Source organism: Sturnus vulgaris, chromosome 14 (assembly GCF_052056855.1).
Source record: "Sturnus vulgaris isolate bStuVul1 chromosome 14, bStuVul1.hap1, whole genome shotgun sequence".
Taxonomy (NCBI): Eukaryota; Metazoa; Chordata; class Aves; order Passeriformes; family Sturnidae; genus Sturnus; species Sturnus vulgaris.
In genome coordinates this window covers 8903921-8929925 of record NC_142256.1, presented here as the reverse complement: position 1 = coordinate 8929925, position 26005 = coordinate 8903921, and the positions used below count along the sequence as shown (strand labels likewise).

At 39.4% G+C, this 26005-nt stretch overlaps 1 protein-coding gene across 4 annotated transcripts in view; it reads left to right on the top strand.

The window, feature by feature from the left end:
• DACH2 (dachshund family transcription factor 2) overlaps positions 1-26005 on the top strand; it is a 245161-nt gene that overhangs the window by 153787 nt on the left and 65369 nt on the right. For all 4 annotated transcript variants that reach the window (XM_088173069.1, XM_088173068.1, XM_014888323.2 and 1 more), the window contains exon 3: positions 5725-5856. In XM_088173069.1, coding sequence (XP_088029195.1) covers positions 5725-5856 — 132 coding nt within the window. The remainder of the gene's footprint in view (positions 1-5724; positions 5857-26005) is intronic.

Sequence of the window (26005 nt, the reverse complement as noted above, 5' to 3'; positions counted from 1 at the left end):
CTGAGTGTGGTTAGAAAATCCAAGAATCCCAGATTGGTTTGGGTTGAAGAGACCTTAAAGGCCAACTCATTCTATCCCCTACCATGGGCAGGGACACCTTCCACTAGACCAAGTTGCTCCAAGCCCCATTAAGATAAATCAAGGAATCTTCATTTTCTCTTTTGCCTTGATCATACAGAAATAAATACAGAATTTCAAACATTCAACCAGTTCTTGCTGTCATTTGGAGAGTTTTCCTGTTGCAACATGGGAAAGAGCATGTTTTTGCAATAGGGTTGTAATACCAGAACAACTGGCTGCAGGTGTAGGAACAGATGAAAGAAGCTCCAGTGTTATGATGCATTTCCTGGCTGTTGGCTGCATTTCAGCTGGGCAGTGTCAGCTGGGTGTCCTGGATTTCAGCCTGGGCTCCCAGTGCCCTCCCAGCTCTGGGGTGATGCTCCCACAGCCCAGCCCCACAACAGGGCTCTCACCAAAATCCATCCCCAGCCTGCAGTGCCCAGTTACCCCCCAGGTCCTCCCTGAATTCCATCCTTGGCTCCAGTTTCTCCCCAGTTCCTCCCTGAGTTCCATCCTTGGGTCCCTCACAGGATTCTCATTGAAGGATTATTGTCACCATTCCCAAGTGGCAGCCAGGGTATCTTCACAGACCATTGGAAAACAGGACGTGCACCACAGCTAAACCTTGCTGCTGGCTCTGTTTGAGTCAGTTCACAAGCATGAAAAACATCTGCAGGAACAAGAATTACGAATTTGGACCCATCTCCAAACTGCTTTAAGACTTTGGGCATTTTACTATTCTTATCCAAAAATTCAGTTTCACTCCTTTGTGTAGTGCTGGGTTTTGCCTCCCTATTTAATCACTAAGCAAGGATGATTCATTTCAGCTACAGAGAAGCCTTCACTTCCCAGCGAGATTTTTAAAATTAATTAATTAGTAAAATTTTGCAGGCATTCTGAAAATGTAAAGTATACTATATGTATTTACTTATTAATTTTAATTAAAGTGAGCATTCCTTTTCAGTCTTGGAAAGCCTAATTTGTTGGAGGTTTCAGGATTGTTTTCACTGTTGGCAATATGGTCTCTCATACTGACATTTCATTGTACCAGATATTTCATCATTGCTGTTTTAGCACAGCATGCTTGACCCATAGCAGCTTTGAATGCAAATAATAAACAAGCCAATGCACAATGCTTGACTGTTACACTGAAATAATATGGCACAGCTAAACTGGGTTTCATTTTCCCTTTTGAATATTATTAATTGCAATGTGTTGACTGTTAATTTAATTAAATGTTTTGTTTTAATATAAAACCATTTTTCAGTTCACTGACTCACCATTTCATTTAATTAATTGCAAACCTCAGGATTTGATTACTCATAGTTCTCCTTTAGTTAATTTACTTGTTCACAGTTTTGACAGAAAAGCTTTCAAACTAATGTGAAGGAGAGGCACAGCCTGACTAATCAGGAAACTGGAAAAAAATAGCTGTAGCTGGAGTATGAGATTAGCAGACACTCAGGGTCACCTGAAAAGCTCCGAGCCCTTGTATTCACCATCAAAATCCAATTTTCAGTGGCTGGGCATTGCTAAATGTGCAGGAGTCACTTGCACCCAAGACACCAGCAGAATGCAGTCGAGTTTTGGATTCTTAGCCAGAACCAGGAAGGATTTGCTGAGGAATAAGTTGTGATGTTACTGGAGGCAGGGGACACTGTCCCCTTGTCCCCTGGTGCTCGGGGTGGTCCAGCACTGCCCTGTGATGGGGACAGCAAACATCTGGGGCTGTGATCTTTGGGCCAGGCAGTGAAAATTCTGCTGCTTCTGAAATAATTCTTGTGACTTCAGTGAGGAGTAACCTGCAGGATTCTTTTTATCTGTGATGGGGAGATGTGGGTGCACAATTAACCACTGAGCCAAGAGGGTGCAGACAAGGGTGGAGGAGCCTCTCTGGTGCTCCCAGGCTCTGAGTTACACAGCTGCTGTGTCTGGAGGAGCAGGGCTCAGGGTATTCAGAGCAGCCAAGGCTCCCAGGACCTGGGGCTCTGTTCCAACTCCAGCACCCCAAGCCCTGGGGTATCTCCAGGACAGTCAATGCCCTGCTGAGCCAGCTGAGAACAGCCCTAGTTTGGATCCGGACTCTCCATTGGAAAACAGTTTGGTTCTTAGGCTTGATCTGTGTGTCCAGAATAGAGCTGCAGAATTTTCCTTCAGTGCAGCCTGTGCAGGAGTGTGTGGTTTACATGTCCATGAAGGGTTATTCTGGTTATTTTAGGTATTTGGGTTATTTTGGGTGAAATCCCTGTGCTGTGCAGCAGAGGGAGGGTGCAGTGTCCTGGCTCACCTGGGCTCACAGAACACTGATGACAGCTGGTGGTTCTGCCCTGCACACCTCAGGTTCCTGGGTGGGGATGGGATCCCTGTGTGTGTGCTCCTGGATTCTGTCTCTCCCTCACATCCCACCAGGAGCTGCTCCTGCCATCCCAGTAACTGGGGATACTGGAGCAGCACCAGCCCCACTGTGGGGCCATGGCAGCCTTGCCAAAAAACCATCCTGACCATGCTGTGGTGTTGGGAAGGATGTCCTTGTTTGACAGCAAACATCCACACTTTATTTCCTGGGTGTTCCCTGACTGATTACAGCTGGCAGAAGGTAACTGAAGAAAGGAGAACTCAAAAGTGTAAATGGACAGGAAAAACCAGAAGCTTTGAAGTATGTAATCCAGCACGTGGGTTTTCCTAGTGATCCTTTTTTTTTCTTTTTTTAGGGGGAAGTAGAGGGATAGATGTATATGTTACAGCAGTTCCCAGGACATTTTTCAAAGTGAGGTGCTCTAAGTGAGATTCTGCTGCTGATAATGATTCATCCAAGAGGATGGAAATGGTTCTTCAGTTCTTTGTAGATCCTTAGATAAGTCAGTTGAAGAATAGTCCCCTTCTCCACAGCTAGCCCAGGCTGAGTCAGTTGTAGAAAGGAGTTTTATTAATAGTTAAATTAAATAGTAGCTAAAGTAACATTAAACATGGCAGTACCTAATTGAAGATTATGCCAGTGTTACCTGTTCTCTGCCATCATTTCAATCCCCCTTACTGCTTCAGCCTCAATTTTTTTATCTCTCAGAGATGCTGAAGAATCTGTACATTGTTTTTCAGGTGCCTCAGAGATTCTGTGACTTTTAGTTCAAGTAAAAATTATATAGACTGGGGAATGAGTGAGTGAGAGAATAACCTTTGCAGTCACTGAGTTTGGGGATAATCTCAGCTCTGTTTCAAGCTCGTAGTGGCTGTGCAGGACCGTGGTGCTTTCTGCACTAGGGCTGTGTTTTACTCCTGAAACTTTTGCTGCTGCAGTGACTTCGGTGTGGCAGATGGCACAGCACAGTTTTCTGATCCATCACTGTTTCTTGGCTGTGTCCTTATGGCAGCTGTGTCTGGTTAGGGAGCTCAGAAACGCCTGACAATAATTACCTTTAATTTCTGCAGGCGGCATCGTGGTGATTTGGGGACTGTGTTTATTATTTTCTGTTTGTGCTGTGCTGCCTTCCTGCCTTCAGTACACTTCTGGTACAACTGTTCAGTAGAAGGTTTTGGGGGATTTTTATATATTTTTATTTTAATACAGTGCCCTGGGTAATTTTTTTCCCTGGTCTTTTCTCTAAACATTTTGCTAAAGATCTGAATTTCCTATTTACTGCCTCATAAATAGTTTCTTTACTGTTTAGCTTATTTAATTAAATTCCATGATTTCCAATCTATATCAAGAACCTGTATAAATACTTACACTGGAATATTGGTTTATCTGTGCATCCCTGGCTACATACAAATGATAAAATGTTAGAAGAAAAAAAACTCAGTGTTCCAACACTATCTTTTTGTAACCATTAAAATGTTTGTGAATTCTTGCAAATGGATTAAAAGTATAAAGTGAAAAGGTGCCTGGAAATCTTGAAAACAGTCAATTCTTCAGAACTCTGATGATGCTTAGATTTTTTTGCTTCCTGAAAATAATGCAAAATTCACTCAAAGAGCAATCCCACTTCCTTTCCCTAAGAAAAAAAAAAAAAAGTGAAAAAGTTTGCAGACTATTTCATCTTCTCCAGAAAGTGTGTGGAGAGTTTTATCGTTGAAGATGTATTCTGTGATGGATTAAGTGAGAGTGTGTGAGATAAAAACAGGAGTTTAAACATCAGGATTTTATATCTGCTTGATAAGAAACCTCTAGCATTTGTAAAAGAACTTAAGAGGGTGTGGACAAAAAAATTACAGTGCAGTGGTCTTTTGTATGAAGTGAGGGCTGCATTAAATAACCTGAAAGAGAAAATTATTGATGATGATCAGAACATCTTTGGTGAACTTGACCCAATTGCTGTATCCATGTGTGATAAAAGCTGTCCTGGCTTCCTTGCTGAAGTCTTCCTGAAATAATGAGAACTTTTTGAAGCCCTTTGGAGGAGCAGCAGAGCTAATCTGAATGTCAAATTTGTAGCAGCTTTTAGAAGAGTGTTGTAATTTATGGATAGGGTGTGAAAATTATTAGTTCCCTTTAATCAGTATTGAAATCTCTCAGTAAGCAATACTTTGCTGAAGCAGATTATTTAATTCTGGTTTGATGCATGATACCTTAGTGGGTAGCCAGAACAGGCACTACCACTAAAAAAATCATGGGTTTTAGTAAATGCAATTCAGTGATTTTGTGGAACTAGGTAGCAAATAATAAAAGTCCTGCTGAGAGGGAGAATAAACCCCTTTTAATCCATAGCTGTGAATAAACAATTGTACCTGTAGACATATTTTTGGGTTTGTGCCCATGTCTCTTGGATTTCCGTGCAAGAATTTCAGATTATTTTCAGTCACATCTTGCCCAGAATAAAAGTCATTTGGTACCGTGTGGAAGAAAATCTGATTCTTTATTTAGTGACCAAGCCAAAACGATAAAAACTTTGTACTTTGGAAAAAAAAGATACTGGGAATCTAAATAATAATAAAAAATCATGATAATTATGGTAACCTGTAGCCTGATGTTACTCTGCTTCTTTTTTACTACTGGAAATTAATTGGGTTTTAGTAATTTGAAAACCTTCTACCAATACTCTGCTTAATTCTGTCAATTTCTGCTGGTCTTAATGACCTCTTAAAAGTGGAATTGATTCTGTAAGTATCCATATTGTGTTCTTCTATACATTTCCAATGTAATTTTTTCATGTTACAATAATATTAATCCAAACCAACAGATCTCAAAAGGACAAAGCAATATTTGGGTGCATAATAGAACAATGAATGCTGTACTATCACAGGTTAATTGGCTTTGAACTGTTGAAATTAAGGAATATTGTATCTTACTCTGCTCTGGAAATTTTGTTGCAGCTAAATAAGTCAAGCAGAAAGTGATCAAAGTGACAAGGTGATCAAAGTGAAGGGAAATTATATTTAAAAGTATAATCAAAAGGGGTAGCATTAAATAAATATTTCTTTATGCTATACATGTTAAAAAGAAAAATAAACATGAAAGATTTATTATTTTTTTAAATTCTTAGAGTGGTGTATTGAAGTAACTTGACTTTAAAACAAAGATGGTGTTCAGGGATAGCATTTACTTAACTGGACTAAGAATGGGAATTGAATTTATGTGATTTTTGTTACTGAAAAGGAATGCTCTGATCAAACTTGCAGTGCCACACTGTACAATATGACACTGCATATTATTTATTTCTATTTTTCCAGGTCTGACAGCAGCTGCCATGGCAGAGGCTATGAAGCTACAGAAAATGAAACTTATGGCCATGAACAGCCTTCATGGAAGTGGGAGTCAGAATGGAACAGAGTCAGAAAATGAAGAGCTCAATTCTAATGCAGGTAAGGGATGCTGTGTCCCTGAGCTGCCCTGGGGCTCTCAGCACCTGGCTCTCAAATTCTTGGCCTCTTGTATTTTGGAAGCTTTGTTGTATCAGGGCTAAATCAAAATTAGTGCCCTCACTCCTCCATATTCCTCCAGTTTCCCTCTAACAGCTCCCTTCACTAATTGTTTGAAAAATACTCATCTTCATTAGGGTTGGATACTGACCTTTCAAAGTGCCCCATAAACACATCTGGAATAACAAAAGATTGCTCCATTGGCAATAGAACTTTCCAGTAAATGATGGAAGGTTTCCAGAAGGTCAGGTTGTTGGAACTGCTGAGCTCCAGAGGTCACTGGACAAAGGTAAGGCAGGGGATGCTCCATCACCAAGTTGATGGCTTTTCTGCATTTTGTTCTTTCCTGGAGTGGATATTTGCAAAGCACAGCTGTGAAGGGCAGTTGTGATAATCCTTGGCTGTGCCTGGAGTCACCTGGGACAGGAGACCCTGGCACAGAACACGTTCTTGTGCTGTATCAACATTAATACAAATTTGAACTAAGCTCCCCAAGTCCCAGCTCCCCAGGAATAAGGTTCAAAAATGGACTCAGAATGGATCCTTTGGAGAGGAAATCTTTGTTTATTCTGATGTCCTTCCAGGTGAATAGAAAGATTTTTACCTGGACAGTGTAGAGAGCCTAGAATGAGACAGATCTATTTTGTCTGATACCTGTTACAATAAGGGCAGTTTCCCTTGGCCTCACTTTTTACTGCATCCTACACTAGACTTTGCCACTTGGGGAGCACATTTCAGTTTGTTTCCATTGCCAGTTCAGGAGGAGAGGCACAGTATGGCATCCCTCTCTCCCACTGGCATTCCTGCAGCTCCAAAGGCAGAGCCTGGCTGCTGTGAGCTGCAAATGCATCCTACCATCAAAATGGTAATTTATTAGACCAATAAAGCAGCAGCTGGGAGGTCTTAGACTCATTTTCTAAAGGAATAACTTTGAATTCATGACAAATTATGCACAAAGCAGTCTTTCCAAAAGTGGTATTGCCTTTTGCTAATTTTGTGTACTCATCTGTATTTGAAGAAATCTGGCTTCTAACTCATGCATTAAACCTTTCCCCAGCTTTCTGTTCTGTAGGATGTGTATTTCTTATTCACCTCTCAGGCCCTAATCAATTAGTGCACATTGAATTCAGAAAAAAAGCCCATTTAGTGGTTGTAGCTAAAATAGTTTGTATGTAGTTCAGGATGAATTCTGGAAGTTCACTGAATGCTAAGAAAAAGGACTGAAGATAGAATTGCTACAGAAGAGTAAGGAAGCTTCATGCAGAAAAGGTGTAGGGTTAGTATGGGGGGTTTAAAAGCTGCTGTACAAAAGTTTAATTTTCATGGTTTTACCTGGTAGGGCAAAATTCGTGTACCACATGTGGGGAGAATCTAAATTAATGTGATTATTTTAGGTACCTCATGGAACAAGAAGTTTTTTAGGACTGTCACACCAGCCTTTGGACAGTGCATCAAGAGTGTGCAGTTTACAGGGAAATTCTCTGTGGTTTAGCAATTCAATGAGTTCTACAACCAACTCAATAGCAATTTAAATATTTGGAAAAATTCCCACTGAATAGCTGAAGTGACTCTGGGGCCCAGGAATAAGAGTATGGTGGCAGTTCCATACAGATCTTTTCTCAATTCTTTCCCCTTTTCATTGCCTGGTGCAGTAAAATTGCCAAGAGCAAATTTTCTGGCTCCAGTGCCAGTGTTGCTTGCAAAACAATAAGTCCTTATTAGAAAGAAATAATAGTAATCCTATTAAAAAAATCACAATTTCCCCTATTTCCAATATGTACAAGTGAGTATTGAGATAATTTTTGTATCATGTGAGTTCCTCCTTTATTGCTGGGTCACATTACAAAGATTTACATTGAGCAGGATGTGTCAAAATGGAAAACTCCATGAAAGGAGTTTAAAGGTGGCTGTGCATTTTCACCAAATAAATAACTGAAGGATTATCAAACACTCACTACAGAAAACTCCTTGGTGTGGCATGAAGAGAGTGGGGATTTTGTTTAGAAGTTAATACACACGTTGTAACTTTGATCTGCTGTGAAGGGAACACCAGGATAATTCCGTGTGCATGAAACCTTCACCAACTGTTTGCTTTGCTCTAGACTTACAGTTTAAATGACTATTAAAAATAAAATGGGGATGTGAAATGAGGAAGAAAATTGAATTTTGAATTTTTTTTTTTTACTAAGAGGTGGAAAGGAATAGAGCAAAGGAGTCAGAAGCCTCATAAGTGAGAAAAACATTTTATTTTAGGAGAGAGACCTACAGTTTCTTTGATTTGAGGTTGTGTTTAATAGCTTCTGTAATGGCTGCAACATGACTCTGCATCTAGATTTCAGCATGAATAACAACCTGTTCGTGTTTCATTTAGCTCCAAATGAGAAATTCTGTGTTTTATTGTTTTAGGAAATTAGTCTGTGTACTATTGCTCCTGGAACTTTATAATTAATCACTAAAGGTTATGGCTGTGGAGAGTTTGTGGGAAATAGATGTCTGAATGATTATAATTGTAGCTGTCAAATCAGAAATATGGTTGTACAGAGCCGAGGACCTTTTGCTTCCTTTGATTTTTTTTTTCTTTTTACAGTAACAAAGGGTTGCAGTTTTACTTAAAACAATTAAGTTTTTACCTCAGTGCTGCACATTGACTTCCTACAATGCCACTAAATATTTCAGTTTTGGGTATGTGCCTTCCTGCTCATCCCACAGTCTGATAGATGAGTGGAATACTCTCTTTTTGCTGTTGTTTATTTAAAATTAAATATGTAATTGAGCAGTATTAAGTCCTGAAGCTTTATTGCCAGATTCTTTTGCGAGTGTGTCATTATATACAGGCCATTAGTATAATAAAAAAAAAGTGTTGAGGATGTCTTGGCATATTCATCTCAATCCCATCTGTATCTGGTGAAGTATGAAATAATTTTGGGTTTGCTTCTTATTGATGCCTAGCCTGTCACTTCTGCAGTTTTTTCCTCTGTGCATCATTATGATGATGGAAACTTTTAAGAATTCTCTGTCTAAAGGCAGAATTTGTCCTGTCAGTTTAAAATCTGAACATTTAACTCAATTTAACACGATCAGTGACTAATTCCTCAGATATTGTGTTGTTCTCTGGCAAATAGCAGGTGTGGAATTGACCCTTACAAGTGTGTCTAAGGAAGTGGGGGATAAAAGTGCAACTTCTTTTCCTGCTGGTTTGCTTTTGCCATCAGGTCCTTCCTGCCTCCTTTCCATGGTGTTACAATAATCTCAGTAATGGTGGAGTTTGATACTGGAGTATTCTGAATAACTTACTAAAAACTAATGCTACAAGAGCTAATACTGAAAATATAGGGGAAAAAATCCCCAAAAAGTTCAATTTGCAGATATTTTTTAATTGAAGCAATGCTTTAGTTCACAGTGCTGTGAAGAATGCTGTTACACATTTGAACATTGATGTCCTCCTTCCACTCTCTCTGCAGAAGAGAAAGAGATTTTTTTTGCACCTTCCTACTCATCATATGAAGTGTTGAAGCAAAACTTCTCTGGCAGTTGAAAATCTCCTCTTTAATTTGGCTCTGGAGGCTCTGTGGCCCCACAGTCCAGCTGACCTGGGCTGGCTGTTCTTGGGGCTCAGTGTCCCTCTCCATCTTCTAGGATTGGGGCAGGAAAGTTTGGAATTTGGACAGTCAGGTAGTTGGGGACAGAAGTGTCTGGATGGGGGAGGAACCCATCCCTTTGGAATCTCAAATTCCCAGTCACCATAAGATTTTTGGGATCTGTTGCTCCTTGTCTGGCTCCTCCAGGTGAGTCCTTGGAGAGGACACTTGGTGCTGGTGGCACCTGGAGGTGCCAGGAGTGACTTCCCTGCTCCACTTGGGAAGTGAGGAAGGGCTGGAGTGAGCAGCTGGAGCCACATCGCCAGATTTGTTCTGTAGAAATAAGATAAATACAACAAAAGCTCTGTGGTTGCACAGAAGAGTTGACAAAGACGAGCTCCTTCCTTGTGCAGAGCTAAAAATCAGGTGAAGTGAGTTCTGGAGATGAGCATGTCATTGTCATGTCATGTCATGTCATTGCTTTGTCACTGCTCGTTTGAAACCTGAGCTTTTCTTTCTGAGAGCATGGCAGCAGGTACTGTGTACAAGTGTGAGGTGGCACAGATTGGGAAATCGAGTCTGGCTGGTGTTGCCTGGGTGTCCTTCAGGGTGCCTGGGCAAGGAAGGAGCAGCACATGGCAGTCGTGACAGGAGCTGTGTGTGCACAGCCTCAGAGCAGAGAATAAAGCAGGTATTTCCTTCTGGTGGCTTTTGGAGCTAGCATGCATGATTTAAGAAATGTGTTTTGCTTTCCCAGGAGAGATATCAAACAGTACTAAGTGTTTCAGTGGTATTTCCTTAGGAAGTCAAAATGTTATTCTGTATGTAGAGTCTTGTTGCTTAATTTCCAGACAAGGAGCTAAGTTAGGCAGAAAAGAAAGGAAAAACACCCAAGCTTTTGGCATATGAAGATCAGAGAAAAAGCTCTCTCATAGGAAAAAAAAAAGTGTTATCTTTTTATCCTTCTTTCCCTTCAATACCTGCCATGCAGTTTTCTCACAAATGCAAACATCCTTCACAATCTGTTTAAAAAACCACAAATACATCACTCGGAGGAATATTTAAGGAACCATCAGGAGGGAAAAAAACTCATTGGTTTAATGGAATGCTGTCAAGGAAAATCAGCATCACAAACGACACAGGGGCAGAATTGATACTTTTGCACTGACATGTTAAAAGAAAATCCCATGCATTATTTAGAAAACCCAGAAATCTGTCAGCTGTATGATTGCCGAGTTAGCAGAAGCAGGAGGATGCTGCTCAAGTTGAAAAGAAACGCGTAGGCACAGATCCATATTGTAACCTTTCATGTTCTCCACCCACCATGAATACCCAGCTATTACACGGTCAGCATTTTTTACTTCTTCTCTTTTAAAATTTTCAAGTGCTTGGAAAGTCAAAAGAGGTAGGTCTTTTCTTCTAAAAAAGCAGGATGCCAAGGCTGTTATTTTATTGTAAGAATGTGAAAATGACAGGACCAGAGAACAGGTTTTTTTTAATCCCTGAGTACCATGTAGATTTCATGAAGTCATTTTTCCTGTTGTTAAGGCTAGTATTTTTGTGTTACTTGAGCAGAGAGTTACAAATTTTCTGAAATAGTTATGAATTTTCTTAAATTGTCCCTTGGCCAGGAGGGCTATGTGCAGTCTTGAAGCAAGAGAGAATTTAACATGTTTTGGGTTTTGTGCTGTCTCATCCAAAAACTAGACTTGACACCAGCCCGAGCAGGCACGTTAAAACATTTTATCCTAAAAATGGAGAGCTGTGTGCTGTTTTTGTAGGCAGTGCCTGTGCTGGGGCTGGTGAAGGTGAGGAGGCACAGAGGGGATGTGTGACCCCTGTTGTGGGGTCAGGACCTGCACAGAGGGGTTTCACCATCACACCCAAGGAGATTCAGGGAGTGGTGGCACTTGCTGGATTTCAGGATGTGCTTCCATGCCTGGCTTGGAGTTGTGGTTTCCTGGTGGAACCCACGTGGAAGTGACAGTGAAGTTGATTTGGGCTTTTTCAGTGAAAGTGGAGTGGGGGAACTCAAACATTGTCCTAACGTGGGGACTTTAAAAAGCTTTCCCCACATCCCTGACTGGGGAATGGCAGGAGCAGAGAATTCCCTGTGGATGATCTGAGTGATAATCCTGCAGGAAGAGGTGCATGTGCTGGTTTATTTTTAAGATCATCTCAGACATGAACCAGGAATTGAAATGTTGTTTGTTTGGGTCAGTTGTGCCTCGTTTGCTCTGGGCTGTTTTCTCTCCTGTTCCTTCCTAATGGGATTCTTCCAAGGGCCCTCCCAGTTATCCCAAGAGCCCAGTCTCCATGTGGGAAGCTTGGAAATAAGATGCAGATATCTATTTCATTGGCAAATTGTGGTTTTTTTGAGAGTGAGTGTCAGTGGATATTCTGTGCTCTGTTACCCCAGCACTGGCCAGGGTTTAGTATGAAGAATTTTAGGAGGCTTTAGTGAACCTTTGTTTCAGAGGAATGCAAAAGTGAATTTTTTTATCTGCAAACTTAATTTAAGGTCCCATTTTAGATACATTCTTAAGCAGTTACCTATTGAATGCATGTGAATATGTGTATTTTTTTTAAAGCATTCATTTAAATTTGAACATAAATACTTTATGGTAAATGTAGACATGATTCACACATAATTGTTGACACATCAGCTAATATTTCCATGTTTGGATTGACTGACACCCAACTCTGAGAAATGTGAAGTAGCTCTAGCTTTAGTTTTAAAAACAATAAAGAAAATATAACTCCAGAAGAGTTTTGAAAATGAAATCCTCTCTCCTCTGTAACTGAGGCATCTTCTTCTGTGAGAGGAATTCTCTTTCAGGTTTTTGATGCTTATCTTACACATGATGAAATTAACTGTGTTTATATAACATCCTGAGCTAATGTAAACTGGTTTAAAGATCAAGCAAATTTAGGTTTTATCTTATATTGCCTTGGTTTTAGAAAAGTTGTTATTAACTCTTGAAGCCCTGAGTTATGTGAATACTTTTGAGTGGGTAATTCCCAAGGGTATATTTTTAAATGGATTCAGGACAATTAGATATTAGATACTGCTAAGTGTTTACAAATGGAAAATATACATACTTGTAAGTTTATATTTCAGCAGTTAAACATCTCACACAATCTGTTTCCTTGGTATATTTTGGTTGTTATCTTACTTGAAGTCAAAGAATTGTTCCTTTTTTTCCTCAGAATAAAGTACATTTCTTTTTTTTTTTTTTTTAAATAAAGACAGAATTCCTTACAATGATTTCAAACTTTTACTGGAACAAATTTAATATAGAAAATCAAGATTCATATCTGTTAAAAAGCCCTGCCTAATGCCAAATCAGATTCCCCTGGGTGCCCACGGCGTGATCATAAACAACCTCTCCAGATTCTTGCCATATCTGTGCTCAGAACTAAGTGCAGCAAGAGATAAACTAATGACAAAATGCAAATGGTATGGCTAAACGGAGGAGAATTGAGAGCTTTCACATGTCTGTCACCTTTCAGATCCTTTACAAATTTATAGTCTCAGAGTGCAGAGGTCTAAATCTTCAAAGCTTGAAAAACAGAGGTGCAGCATGAACTAATCTTCATTTTTTCCCCTATCTTCTTACAGCAGCACTAATGGAAATGTATTTTGTTTAATGACTCTGAAATCCTGTTTGTAATTAGATGTGGGAATTGGTCTTACTTTGTAACAGATGATACTGGAATAATAATATGAGAGATGCTACGCTGAGACCACTATCCTCCTAAATCTATATCATTTTTCATTTTATTGACAGGAAATGTGTTCCTGGAACAAAGAGATTGATTTTAAAGAGTGGAAAAATAATGTCTAGTAAAAACTCGAATGAAAACATTTTAGCATTACTTTAAGTATATCACAAGAGTATATTAACCCTTCAGATGTATTTTTAATTTTAGTAAACAATCTTCTTACAGTTGTTGCCTTGTCACTGATACAATCTTTGAATGAATGCACCAAAAGGTAGAGAACTTTAATTAATGACGGGGTGCATACAATTAAAGTGCATATCATATTTCAGAAGGATTATTCGAAATAATTAATTTTGTCTGTTAAAACACTTTTCCAGTCGAAAATGAAGTAATTAGGAGTGGGCACAGAAGATGGGAGTGAGGGCTGAGCTCACACAGTCCCTTCAGAGTATTTCTCTCTTTACTAGGTCTTGATGTCATAAATCATTTTGGCCTCTCTAGAGCCAAGGCTACATTTTTTCCTTGGTTATAATTCTCATTTTTTTGTTGGTTGTAGCTGAAATCTGTGTCCCCTACCAATGTGAAGAAAGCAGGTGGCTCTGAAGCGTCCCCATTAATTCAAGGTCTTGTGTTCATCTGCAGGGCACCATGGGGAGTGATGCTGAGCACAAACACACCAAATTTAGGACTTGCTCTGCACAATTCTGTGAAGACCGAGGCAGGTTGGGTGCCTCACACTTTAAAATGAAAACCATTGCAGTTCAGATGTTTCAGGAGGCTCCTGTGGGACAGGTGTGGAGAGGGTTGTCCCTGCAGTGACAAGGTGAGGAGGCACCTCTGCCTTCTGCATACCTGGGCTCAGAAAGGCAGGGAGGGGAAAAGCGTGGTCCAGGTGTACCCCTGTGCAATGCAGCTTGGATTTTATGTTAAAACATCCTTGGAAAGAGCAGAAGCAGACCCGGGGGCAGGCAGCATCCTCTGGTGACCAGCAGAGCTCTGGCAGTGTGGGGTGCCAGGAGTGCTCAGGGGTTTGCAGGCTTTGCACAGTGCAAGGATAGAGAAAATCTATATATCAGATACATCTTATTTTTTTTTCCCCCAAGTCTTTGTATGTATTCTTGTGTGCTGGTTTGTATTATAATATATTATATTTTGATTCTTATTATTTTTCTTTTAGTTTCTGTTAATAATGTTTTTCTTTATACCCTTCAGAGTTTGAGCCTGCTTTGCCTTCCCTCCTAACCCTCTCTCCCAGCAGGAAATGAGTAAATAATTCTAGTGGGTGCACTGGTGATTTGGCCAGCACTAAACCCACCACATCTTGTTTCCCCAAAATCTCATCTGCTGATCAGTTTTGCACAAAGTAAAATGTTCAAACTCTGTTGGTTTAATTTCCCATTGCAGGGTGTAAGGATTTGAGGAATCCTGTAAAGAATTCCAGTGAAAAGCAAGTATTAGTGATAGTTGTCTTTGTTAACAGTAGTGAGTCCACTTCAGCCTCACATTAATGATATTTTAACAAAAGAAAGTACTTCAAATTTTAATTACATTGCAAAGTCTGGAACATTCTTGTTAAGGCACATATAAGGTAGGATGAAAACTGGCATATTACCTTTGATGTGGGCCACATGCTGAGAGTCCCCCAAAGGATGTCATTGATAGTGATACAGCTGCCAACAGCAGGAGTCTCATGAATTACAATTTTAATCAGATTTAAAAAAAAATAAAAAAAAAGTCCCCTAACATACAGTTAATTTATGTTTGAGGCAAGAAATGTTTGTGGTGTGATTATTTGGAATATTTTCTCACTTAAAGGAGTAGCATTAATTCCCCCCAAAATTTTAGTGCCATGGGTTTGTAGTTAAGGATTCAGCACTAGATTTGTGCCCTGAGCTGACATTTCTGCAGCTGAGATTCAATAGCAGTTTTCCTTGCAACAGTTGGTGCTGTTGAAATGTCTGGCTGATCTGTGAATTTGATGAGACAGAAGTCACCGTGGTCTCCAGTAATTCTGCCTCTCCTTGCACCCACAGAGTACAAGGCATCCCTTAGCTGGGGAGCAGGGGCTGTGTGGGTAAGCAGGACACACACAGATCAGAACCCTGCTACTTTTTATAGAGTACCTTGGCTCTCTTGAGCACTTAGAATCGAATTTTATTTTCATTTAATGAAGTTTTGATCCTTGAGAAAATCAGGATTCTGCATTTATTTCTGTGATTTTAAAGTAAGCATCTGACAGTTTTGCATAATAGGTTATGCTTTCTGCTCCATATTCTGTTTAAAAAAAGCTGGAATCCAAAGCTGTGAGTGACATTTTGGTAGAATTTTAGCAAGTACAGTCATTACCAAATTAAAAATAGATACAGGTGGGTAGTCTATGGTTTTAGCTCCTTTTAAAAAAACCCAGCCCTTGACTGTATACAAGAGCAGCAGTTTATCAGATCATTATAGTTACAATTAGGAAAGACCAGCAGTGTTGTCTCAGACCAAGAGTAAATTTACCTTTCTCCACCAGAGGCTTTAATTTCCATGGCTGTGACATCTTTTCCTCAAATGAAATTCTTATTCTTAATTTGTTAGAAGGTTAATTTGAATTAATAAGATCACTGAAGAGCATTAAAACCTGGTCCATTTAGTCATGGAGAAGAAAATGTTGTTGGCACCATATAATTAAAGCTACTAATTTGTCCATAATCTAAAGGAAAAACACATGGATTTTTAATACAAGTTTCAAGTGCTTTATTATTTTGGAAATTCAACCAATATTATGCTACCTGGTGAGTATTTTTTTGGCCAGAGGAAGGTTCCACAGTGCAGGACAGGGCTCCTGTGGTGGCTGGGCACTGCAGGCTGTACCTGCAGGCTGCTGGCTCACGCTGCTCACACCTGGCTCAGGTAGAAGGGTGAGTTCAGGAGGGCTCTGCCTCTGGGTCTGCTCTCTCTGCTGCAGTTTGTGATGTTCAGGATCATCAAAACCAGCACTTTCAGATTTGGTTCCTTACCATGCTCCAGCTCTGCCAGCCTCGGGTCTGAGTGACACTTGCCCAGCTTAATTTTAGAAATTTCACAGGCTTTCTGCTCATGGCCATTTTTCCTAAGGCTTGTTAAAAATCTTCCCTTGCTGCATCTTGTGCTGGACACTGTGGGTACAGAGAACAATTTGTTCCTCTTTATGACTGAACTTGTGAGTTCCTGCCTGTTGTCCCTTCCCTCCACTGAACAGACCCTGATCTCCTATAAATGTGTGCAGCTCACTCTCCTGCCATGTGCTGGCAGCAGGATTCTGCTCACCTGTGTTCACCTGCAGTCTCCTACACACTCCAGATATTGTATTTTTTAAATTTATGCAGGCAGTCAAACCCCATTCTGAGTTGGGGATGGCTATTCCAGCCTTTCCTCTGTCCTCACCAGACTCTCACGTTGTATCTCTCTTAAATCTTCACAAAAGTTTAGACAAATTCTAATAAAGATCCAGAATTTTGGGTGATTCTGCTGTGTTTGCTTAGGATATAGACTAACATCTGCCCTTGAATGGGGAGCATTTAGTTCAGTTGAGTTTGGCTTTTTTATGGTTCATTCTCTCTGTACACTTTGGCTGAAGGCACATTCTGAAGGTAAATTAAAATTGATAGTTGAAACTGAAAATCAGCATTTCCTGTCTCGATGCCGTGCATTTTTTAAGCTGTACACAGCCATCTGCAATTAATGCTCTTTGTTGTATATCTTCTGTATTTACAATATATTTGACAATAAAACCTTTTTTGACATTTAATCAGTAGCAGAGTTGTTCCACTCTCATTATATATTCATGAACTTTATCACCAAGACGAGACATAAATGTTGAGCTTCCTTTTAAGATCAGACAGGCATTGATATTTAAAACATTCAAAATTGATGGGGGGGGGGGGGTTGTGACTGTTCTACATTTGTACAATATAAAAATTAATTAATTTTTTAAGAAGATGCTCAGGTTTTAAGGATGGAGACAATGAAACTTTGGGACCAGTGAAACTGTGTAAGAGCTGTATATTCAATTACTGATGTCATGGGCCATCAGAGGCTGCTTTTTTCTCCTTTTCCTATAAAGCTTATAATATCAATTAGATTGTGATTCATTTTCTCATATTTCAGATGGAAGTTGGAAAGGCAGTAGGAAGAAGTGTCTTGCAAGTCCTGTTTGTTGATTGACTGTCTCTAAGAATTTGATGTGAGGGGGATTTTGGCATTTCATCCTTGAGAAATATTCCCCCTCATTTGCAGCACCTCTTCTGTTTCTCTGGATTTTGACAAAGTAGATATTTTTTGGAAGCTGAATCCAACTTTTTTCCCTTTCTCTGTAAACTCTTAGATCCAGGAAGAAAAGTAATTTAGAAAGTACTAGAATAGCATAAGTGAGTTCTTCAATTTCACTTTTTAAACACCAGGCATATCTGGGTATATCCTGTAGGTTAAATAGCATTTCTGTGTCAGTGAGAGATTGAACTTTAATACAGAAATACTGCTGAAACAAAAGGGAATTTGCATGAAACTTGCAGGTATCTTATATTTGGGAGGATAATCTCTAATGAGCCTCTCTGAATTTAAACTCAATGATTCTGTCTGTAGAAGAAATATTTGCATTGTTCTATTGCTCATAGCTGATACTGATTTTCTCTCCAGCTAACTAATAGCTCTTCTTTCTGCCTCGAATAATTACAGCCCAAACCTTGTCCCTGCAGTGTGCAAATGGAAAATCCAAGTCATCAGGATAGCAGTGTATCTTCAGTTTGGATTTAAAAGAAGTATTTTATTTATTAGATGCAGTTGTGGCACTGAAATAAATGGCTGGTGCAGTTATGCAACATCTCACCTTCAAAATTTAATCATCTACAAAAGTAATTTATTTTTCATAAGCTCCTTGCTTTTTAATATGATTCATTAATTTTTTTTTCCTGTTGTTTGTTCATCTCTTTTGAATGGAGACTCCAGGCATTTATTTTTCCTGTTCCTTAACGCTTGGTATGGTTGATGTAAACTTTTAAAATAATGTTAAACTTTTTTAAATAATGTTCATATTATTTAAATAATTTCACATTTAAATGTTTGAAGTTGCCCAGAGAGGTTGTGAATTCCCCATCCCTGGAAGTGTCCAGGGCCAGGTTGGATGTGGCTGGGAACAGCCTGGGACAGTGAAGGTGTCCCTGCCATGGCAGGGGTAGCACTGGATGGGCTTTAAGGTCCCTTCCAACCCAAACCAGTCTGGGATTCTGTATTTCTATATTATTTGAAGCACAAGAAGTATGTGACAACAGTGTGGTCACAGCTCCCCCATTTTTTAGTTATCTTAATTGTATACATGCAATAACTTCTAATTCAATTAAGACCAGCAATATTCCACATTAGCCTGTGTGTCAAAATCCATGCAGTATCCTATAAAAAAGTCATTAGTTTGGTAATATCAATTTAACAAGTTTTAGCTCATTAACCTTGACACCAGCAGTGCTGGAGAGAGGAACCTTTTGATATTGTTGTTCTCAGCATATAGCAGGGAGCTCTGGAAATGTGCTGAAATCTGTGGCCATTATCCCTGATCATCAGTTACGGCTGTGTGCTGGCTCTTCTGGGCAAACACCACAAATTACAGCTCTTCAAGTCAACTTAATAAATGGTTGGTGCAGTTATACAGCATCTCACCTTCAAAATTTAATCATCTGCAAATTGCAGAAATACTTCTTCAGTTGGTTCTTTTTTCTATTCTGGCTTTGCGTTTGAGAAATTGCAGTTACCTTTGTAATAAAGTTCTTGGTTTAGCTTGTAAATATTATTTAATATTGGTGCAGGTACCATTACAAAATGGGAAAATGAGTGATCACTTAAAGCAGGGAACAAAGAAATCAAGAAGAAACTCCAGCAGTCAAAAGTCTGTTATGTATTGTATATTTTCTCTTATACTAGAAGAATAAAAAAACCATCAGTGTTGAAAAAGACCTTCAAGGTCATCGAGCCCAAATCGGTGTTGCCTGATTTGATGCCTCAGATTGGGTGATTCTGATTTTCAGAATTGAGAAGAGGCAGAGCAGAACTGATATTTAGGTCCATTGTTAATCACAGAGGCATTTGAACAGCAGTGAGAAGGGATTCTATAAAAAATAAAGGGTATTTTCTTAGGAGCAGCTTAGGGATCCCCTGATCCCTTCCAGTCATCGTGAGTCTGTCACTTTTTATGGTTTGAGGCAGCATTTGGATGTAGAGAGAATGAGCACCTGTGAGGAAGGGCTGAGGAAACAGGGGAAGAAGAGGAGTTTTAGAGCATTGTCTTAATGTGGAAGTGGGAAAACAAAGCAGGATGAACACGGAAAACAGAATATTTTGTTGTCAGCTTTTTGTCCTGTTTCTTGCCAGTGTCAAATTTTCATGGGTTTATTCCCCTTCCCTTTCCCCTTCTCCTTCCTGTTCCCTCATTTTCCATAAAGGAACAGTTTAACCTCAGCCAAATTTTCAGCTTTCCTAAGGCAAAACAAGGTCAATTTAAATAAACTTAAGTCTATATATTTTCCTCTGGCATGTTTCTCTCATACAAAGTGAGAGCTTCTTTTTTTATATGGCTTTTGTAGAAATCTTTTCCAAAATGAAAAAGTACATTAGATAGAGTAAAATTGAAATGTTGGTTGACCTCCAGGTAGTGGGGAAGATCACAGTATTGAGTTTGAGCAAGGTTTTTCATGTGCAAAAAAATCACTGTGTTTTGTAGGAGTTTGAAAAGAGATAATTTCAAGAGATTTTAGCTCTAAGAATTTATTAAAAAAACTGTACTCTTTGTATTGTATAATAAAAAGGAGCTATGTTGAAAATACATTACACAATAAATCTACTAAATTGTTACCCTTTTAAGATACGTAACATTTGGCTTCTGAAATCTCTTCTGTGCATTGAAACTGGGCTTTTGTCTTTATCTAAGGAGCATTTTTCAGGTAATCCATAAAATGCTTTTTTTAAATAACTGAAGACTGTATGGATGCAGAAAAAAGAAGCGTGGTTTTTTGAAGCCTTTCATCTAAGACCTAATTTGGATAGAATCACCTGTACATGAAATCAGAAAATTAACATGTGCTGGGTAGTTGGGCAAACATGTCTGTAAGCCAAAGCTGCCTCTGCAAATATTGGATTTCTTTCTAAAAGGGATCTTGCATTATTTGACATTTATGAAAAACTGTTCGAGTTTTATGTGAAACATGTAGTGGCATTTCTTGTGGCAAATGTATGTTATTTTACATTTATGTTAAACCCCATATGGGGGCATTTCTACATGTATATGTATGAATGTATCTCACTATGTTTGAAATGAGAACTGCAAATCAGACTGCAGATTTGTGCCCTCTAATTTGGAGGTTTGTAGTCTGACCATGTTCACTTGAGATTTAAATATCTTTCAAGATATTCAAGCTTGATTACTTGGCCTCACCTGAATAATGTAGCTTAGAACTGAGGCTTTTATCTAGGTAGCTGTCTTTGTATTATGACTAAAAATCCCTGCCCACTTCCAAGATGTTTTGTAGGTCAGAACGTGTATTTTAGAAGTTTCAAAGGTTTTTTGATTAGTATTTTTAAAAGCTGGTATAATTTATAAAGTGGAGGTTGAGCTGCAAATTGTGGGGCTTGGCTTTAGGGGGGGATCTTGGTTTGGGGTTGCTGCTTGACCAGTGCCATGGATGGAGAATATTTACAGCACAGAGGTAGCAAAGACATCTGGAGCTGTGGAAGGACCAAGGCTGTCTGTGGCATGAGGGAATAAAATCCTTCACCTTTTGGCCAAAGTCCTGGGCTCTGGACACTGGGAATGCTGAGCTGGAGCCACTGAGCCATAGGTGTGCTGGGACAAAGTGCATCTCTTTAAAAATATCAGCAGAGAGTGGGATCCTCTGTCCTTCTCCTTTTCACACAGAACCTCAGAAGTGAAAAACAGATCTTCAAGCTTCACAAACTGGAGTGCTTTGGGAAGAGTGTATTTGTCATTATGTTTAATTTGCACATACCTCACCAAAGAAAAGGCCAGGGGAGCCAGGCCGAGAACACAGCTGTACAGGCAGCTCAACTAATTGCCTCTCCATCCTCAACCTCATTTATCTTCATTTCTTCCCAATTATACCAAATTATCAATAGTCTCTGTTGCATCAGAGTCTTAATCCCCTTTATTCAGGCAGCATTAGATAGTGGCAGATGAATTCTTGGAGGGAGTCAGGGTAAACAGCCATGAAATGCCACCTCTGGCAGATGGCATTGCTCACAAGAAATGTGACAAAACATTTGGAATTTGTTACCAGGCATTGATATGAGAAGGCAAGCTGTCAATATTTTTTTAAATGATAATCAAGGTGGTGCATACTTACACCACAAGCAGAAATGAATCCTGTCCAAAACCTCAAGCTTAGTTAAGTTCAGCCTGGCACTGAGCTATTCTGTTTTGTTGCAGAATCGTCTCATTTTCTCTTCTTAAGAAATTATTTCACTTTATATGGTATTAATATTAGCATTTTAATAATGTTTGTTTTGGTGGTAGTTGTTATTTATTGCTTTGTATAGCTCAGAAAGAAATTCTAGCTTGAAGATGTAAAGTACCCTTTGCACAACCACAATTTTAGGAGTGGTTTATTTGACATTGTTGGTCAGTTCTAGGGGTTTGATCCTACTCCTTAGAGAAGCTAATGCTAAAGTCCCACTGATATTCCTGGAGTAGAATTATTCCAGAGGTGGTGAGAATACCCAGTGGCTAAGCTTGCAGAATGAGAAAAACGTTCTGAAAAGCAAAGATGGATTGAATGTGTGAGATATCCAAGTGCTGTGGTAGGAATCTGTTCAGATATTACTGTGAGCACAAATGGAAGTGCTTGTCAAAGGAAGTACAAAGTTGGCTGCTAATGTAGTTCCAGGGGTTTCTGTGTGCTATTTTTAGGCTGGCATTAAGTGAAACACAGTAGATGTCCCTGCTGGCCTTTTCTGTGAATTGGGTTTACTCAGGGGCTCTCTGGTTTTGGCAGCACTCTGAATTTTTTGGAAGTCAGTAGTATTTAGTGCAAGGGGTCAGATGTAAGAAATGGAGCAGCTTCAGAATGAGTGTGTACCTGGCCTGAGCTCCCCTCCTGACACACCTTGGAACTGTGCAAGGGCTGCAGTCACTGATCCTTTGTGGAAACTGAATTTCACTGGATCAGATTTAAAAATGTGTTGGGCATCCCTCAGCAGCCTCTCATTGTCTCCTCTGATTTTGGTGCAGAGAAGGTTTGGAAGACTGTCCAGGTGTGTATTAAGGCCACAGCTTTTATTTAATTCTTTCAAGCCATACTTTGTATTATGTAGAGTTCTCTTAGTATTAGGAGATCTTGGAAGGATTGTAAATAAATGATCCATTTATGTCACTGCAGATTAACTCAGCAGATTGCCATCTGTAACTTGAACTGTTCTTAATAATTATTTCAAAGAAATAGCAAATAATGAATTGTTGAAGCTCAAATAATCTGATTTTGTAGTTGCCTGTCTGCCCTGGATGTCAAGATACTCCCAAAGCCTCTGAGAATCAAACCAAACTATCTGCTTAGTTAGAGTCACAGTAAAAATACACAGTACATGTATCTCAGTGGTTCTTCCAGTAAATTGTTAAATATGGGAAAATATTAAGTAAATTTTTAAAAGGCAGAAAATTGTAAATTGTGGTGAGTGAGGGTATGGGTGATTATCATCACTGGAATGTAGGTCCTGGTTCCCTGCTTGCTGGTGGCTGCAGTAGTGGAGTTCAGGAGGAGGATGTATGTTTTATCCTTTCTGGCAGGCAGCCCTGCAAACTGTATTCAAGATCTGAAAGTTAAGCTGTTTTATTTCTGGCTTGTGCATCATCAACAGTAATAAAAACATGACAGACCAGAATTTTGACCTTCTTTCTCTCTGGGAAATGAACATGTTTCTGAAGGCAGGCTGTGGTCCTGCAGTAGAAAACAGGTTTTTTGTTGATGATCCTAAAGCAGAATAGATGCTGTGTTCTAGTACATCATTCTTATCTTTGTATAGAAAAATAAATAGCAGTAAATGAAAATGTTAGCAATAAATGTACTTCACATTCTATAGAAGAAACTGAGTAGAGTTTTATAATTTAGTATTCAACCCACTACAAGAATTAGGAGGTGTCAGAGGAAGACAACAAATGCCAAGTTAACCTTCCCAAAACACACTTTGAAATAACACAAGGTGGTTTTTCATACAGTGCAGGCACAGGTATCTAACTGTGAGAGGTGCTTGTGAGTACCAGCGCATTTTAATGACAATTGTTACAAGAATTTATGTCTAAATTTCTGTAAATCTGATGTTTCATCTTGTTAAATGTAACTTCCACAGAGTGCTGTGGTTGTGGAAGTTGAATCACTGGGGTGTGTTTGGTGTCCTGGAGTTCAGCTGTGGGTCCTGAAGGTGATTCTGGAGTTTGGTTGATGCAGAGCAGTTCCTCCACACTGGTCACAGGAAGCAGTAGGAAACACTTGGTTGTGTTTCAGGAGCATTTTTGTGGATGCAGTTTGCAGGGATGAATGGCTCAGTCTGGTGTGAGAGAGAGAACAGGTTTCCTGCTGTCCAGAGCCTTGGACACTGAGCACCTGGCTCATGGTGAGATTTTGGATTTTGTGCTGGCTGGGAAGACCCAGGGAAGGACACTCAGTCACACCTGCCAAGGTACCTGGCTGGGGCTGTGATCAGCACCACCATCATCCATCAGCACATGGGAACCTCCCAGCACATCCCCTTTACCTCCTCGTGTCTTTGTTCACTTTAAAGGAAGCAGTTGATGGTTTGGGAGGGATGGTTAGGTTCCTAGATAAATATCACAACTCTCCTTTTGTCTTCTCAAAAATTATCTTCCTGGAATTAATTGTTCTTAATTAAATTGGCATCAAATATTCTGACATATTCCTAGTTACCTTTGGTGTCGTATTTGCTGTGAAATAAACTTTGGTTTTGCTGTCATCACGACTTTTCAAAAAGTTTAGAAATGATATTCAGATTTCAGATGCCTTCTTATTGTGTAATTATCAACAGATTACTTCACCTAAGTCCTGACAGACATATTTTTTAAGTATGACTGACTGATGGACAGATTGGGAATTGCTGAATTAATGGGCACATTTCAAAGCCTTGGCAGGGCTAAGCAGTAATTACATCTGCTGAACCACTTGATAAGTTTTTGGAAGTAGCCCAGTAAAGCCATCACTGGATTTCTTGAGTTTTAATATCTTACCCTGCACACTTCCATGGCTTTCTTGTAGGGTACACTCCAAAAGTTGATACAGCCAAATAGACACAGCCAGACAAATCCATGGATTAAAGCTTTAAATGCATTTCAGATCTGCCATTTTGATTTTCAGATGGGTGTAGTGATTTTGGAGGCTGATTAAAATCTTGTTCCCATTTTTAAAGTTAAGAATTTCATTTGGGAGTAATAAGGGACCACAGAAAGTGCCCACACTTGTGTGGCCTCTGTAAATAACATTATCTACTGCCAATACAAGGGACAGAATTTGGGGTTAGATGGGTCATAATCCTGACCCAGAGCAGTTTTATGGTTTTCTGACAGGAAAGGGACACTTGACCAGGAATGAGACCTGGGTGGTCTCTTCCTGACCTTCCTGCAGTGAGATTCTCAGTTTGTCAAATCTGACAAAAATTGTTTTCAACCTTATCTTGTCTTCCTGAGACACTCAAAGGTTGATACCACGAAAATGTTGAAAGTTGTAGGCTGAAATGTTTTTGCAGAAGATATTCTGTGCAGCCAAAAAAGTGACCATTTTTCCCAATATCAGGGTCAGATTAGGATATTGGTAAAATAGTCTGGAACACCTGAAAACACAGGGATTAGGAGTGCTGGCAAACAGGCCTGTGTTTTTTTGGGAGTTCTCTATAATCCGAAAATTTTCAAATGCCTGTATGTGCTAGACATTCACAAGAAGTTAGAGGTGAGAAATAATTTGGAATTACCAGTGGTCAAATACCAATGCACTGAATACTTTTTTCTCTGCAGCTGTTGTTACACTTAATATGCCCAACAGGATGAAAAATGTGTTTAAAAATAATTTGAGAATAAAATTGGCCAGTGAAGATGGTATTGCTTTTTACAATTGGAGTTCAATTTTTCAGGAATGTATCACAAGGAAGAGTAAAATGACAGACATAGATTGAAACAGTGTGGTTGTGGAATTCGAAGGTAGCTCTGACAGAGAGGATTTCATTTAGCTCAACCAGACAGATTTAAGGCTGATAAAATGAATTTGAAACCAAATGAAAAGAAACTGTCACCGAATTGAACTGTGATTACTTTGTGGAGATCTTTCAATACCTAAAACCAAGACACTGATTTAATCATTACAGATATGTCTTCACCAAAAAAAAAACCCCAAACAAACGAACAACAGGTTTTGAGGTTTTGTTCTGAAGAACAAAAATGCACAGAGAGGCTTTTTGCTAGAAAACTTCTGGCTTTAAGAGTTGCCTTTTAAAATTCCCGTAGTTAATGATGGGTGAACAGCAGCATTTTCAGAAAAAAGTAAACTGAGCTTATAGCTTACATTTCCTTCAAATAAATAAAAGAAACTGAAACAGAGGCACTTTGCTTACAGACCTGGATGTGATGGTAAATCACCTTCCAGTGGGGCTGTGGGGTCCATCACTGACAGCAGCTGAATGTATTGCTTGGGCTGATTTTCCCCTGTTTGGTCATGGTACCTTGTGATTTAACTCCTAAATTCACCTGATTTCTGCTTAGTTCAACATCAGTG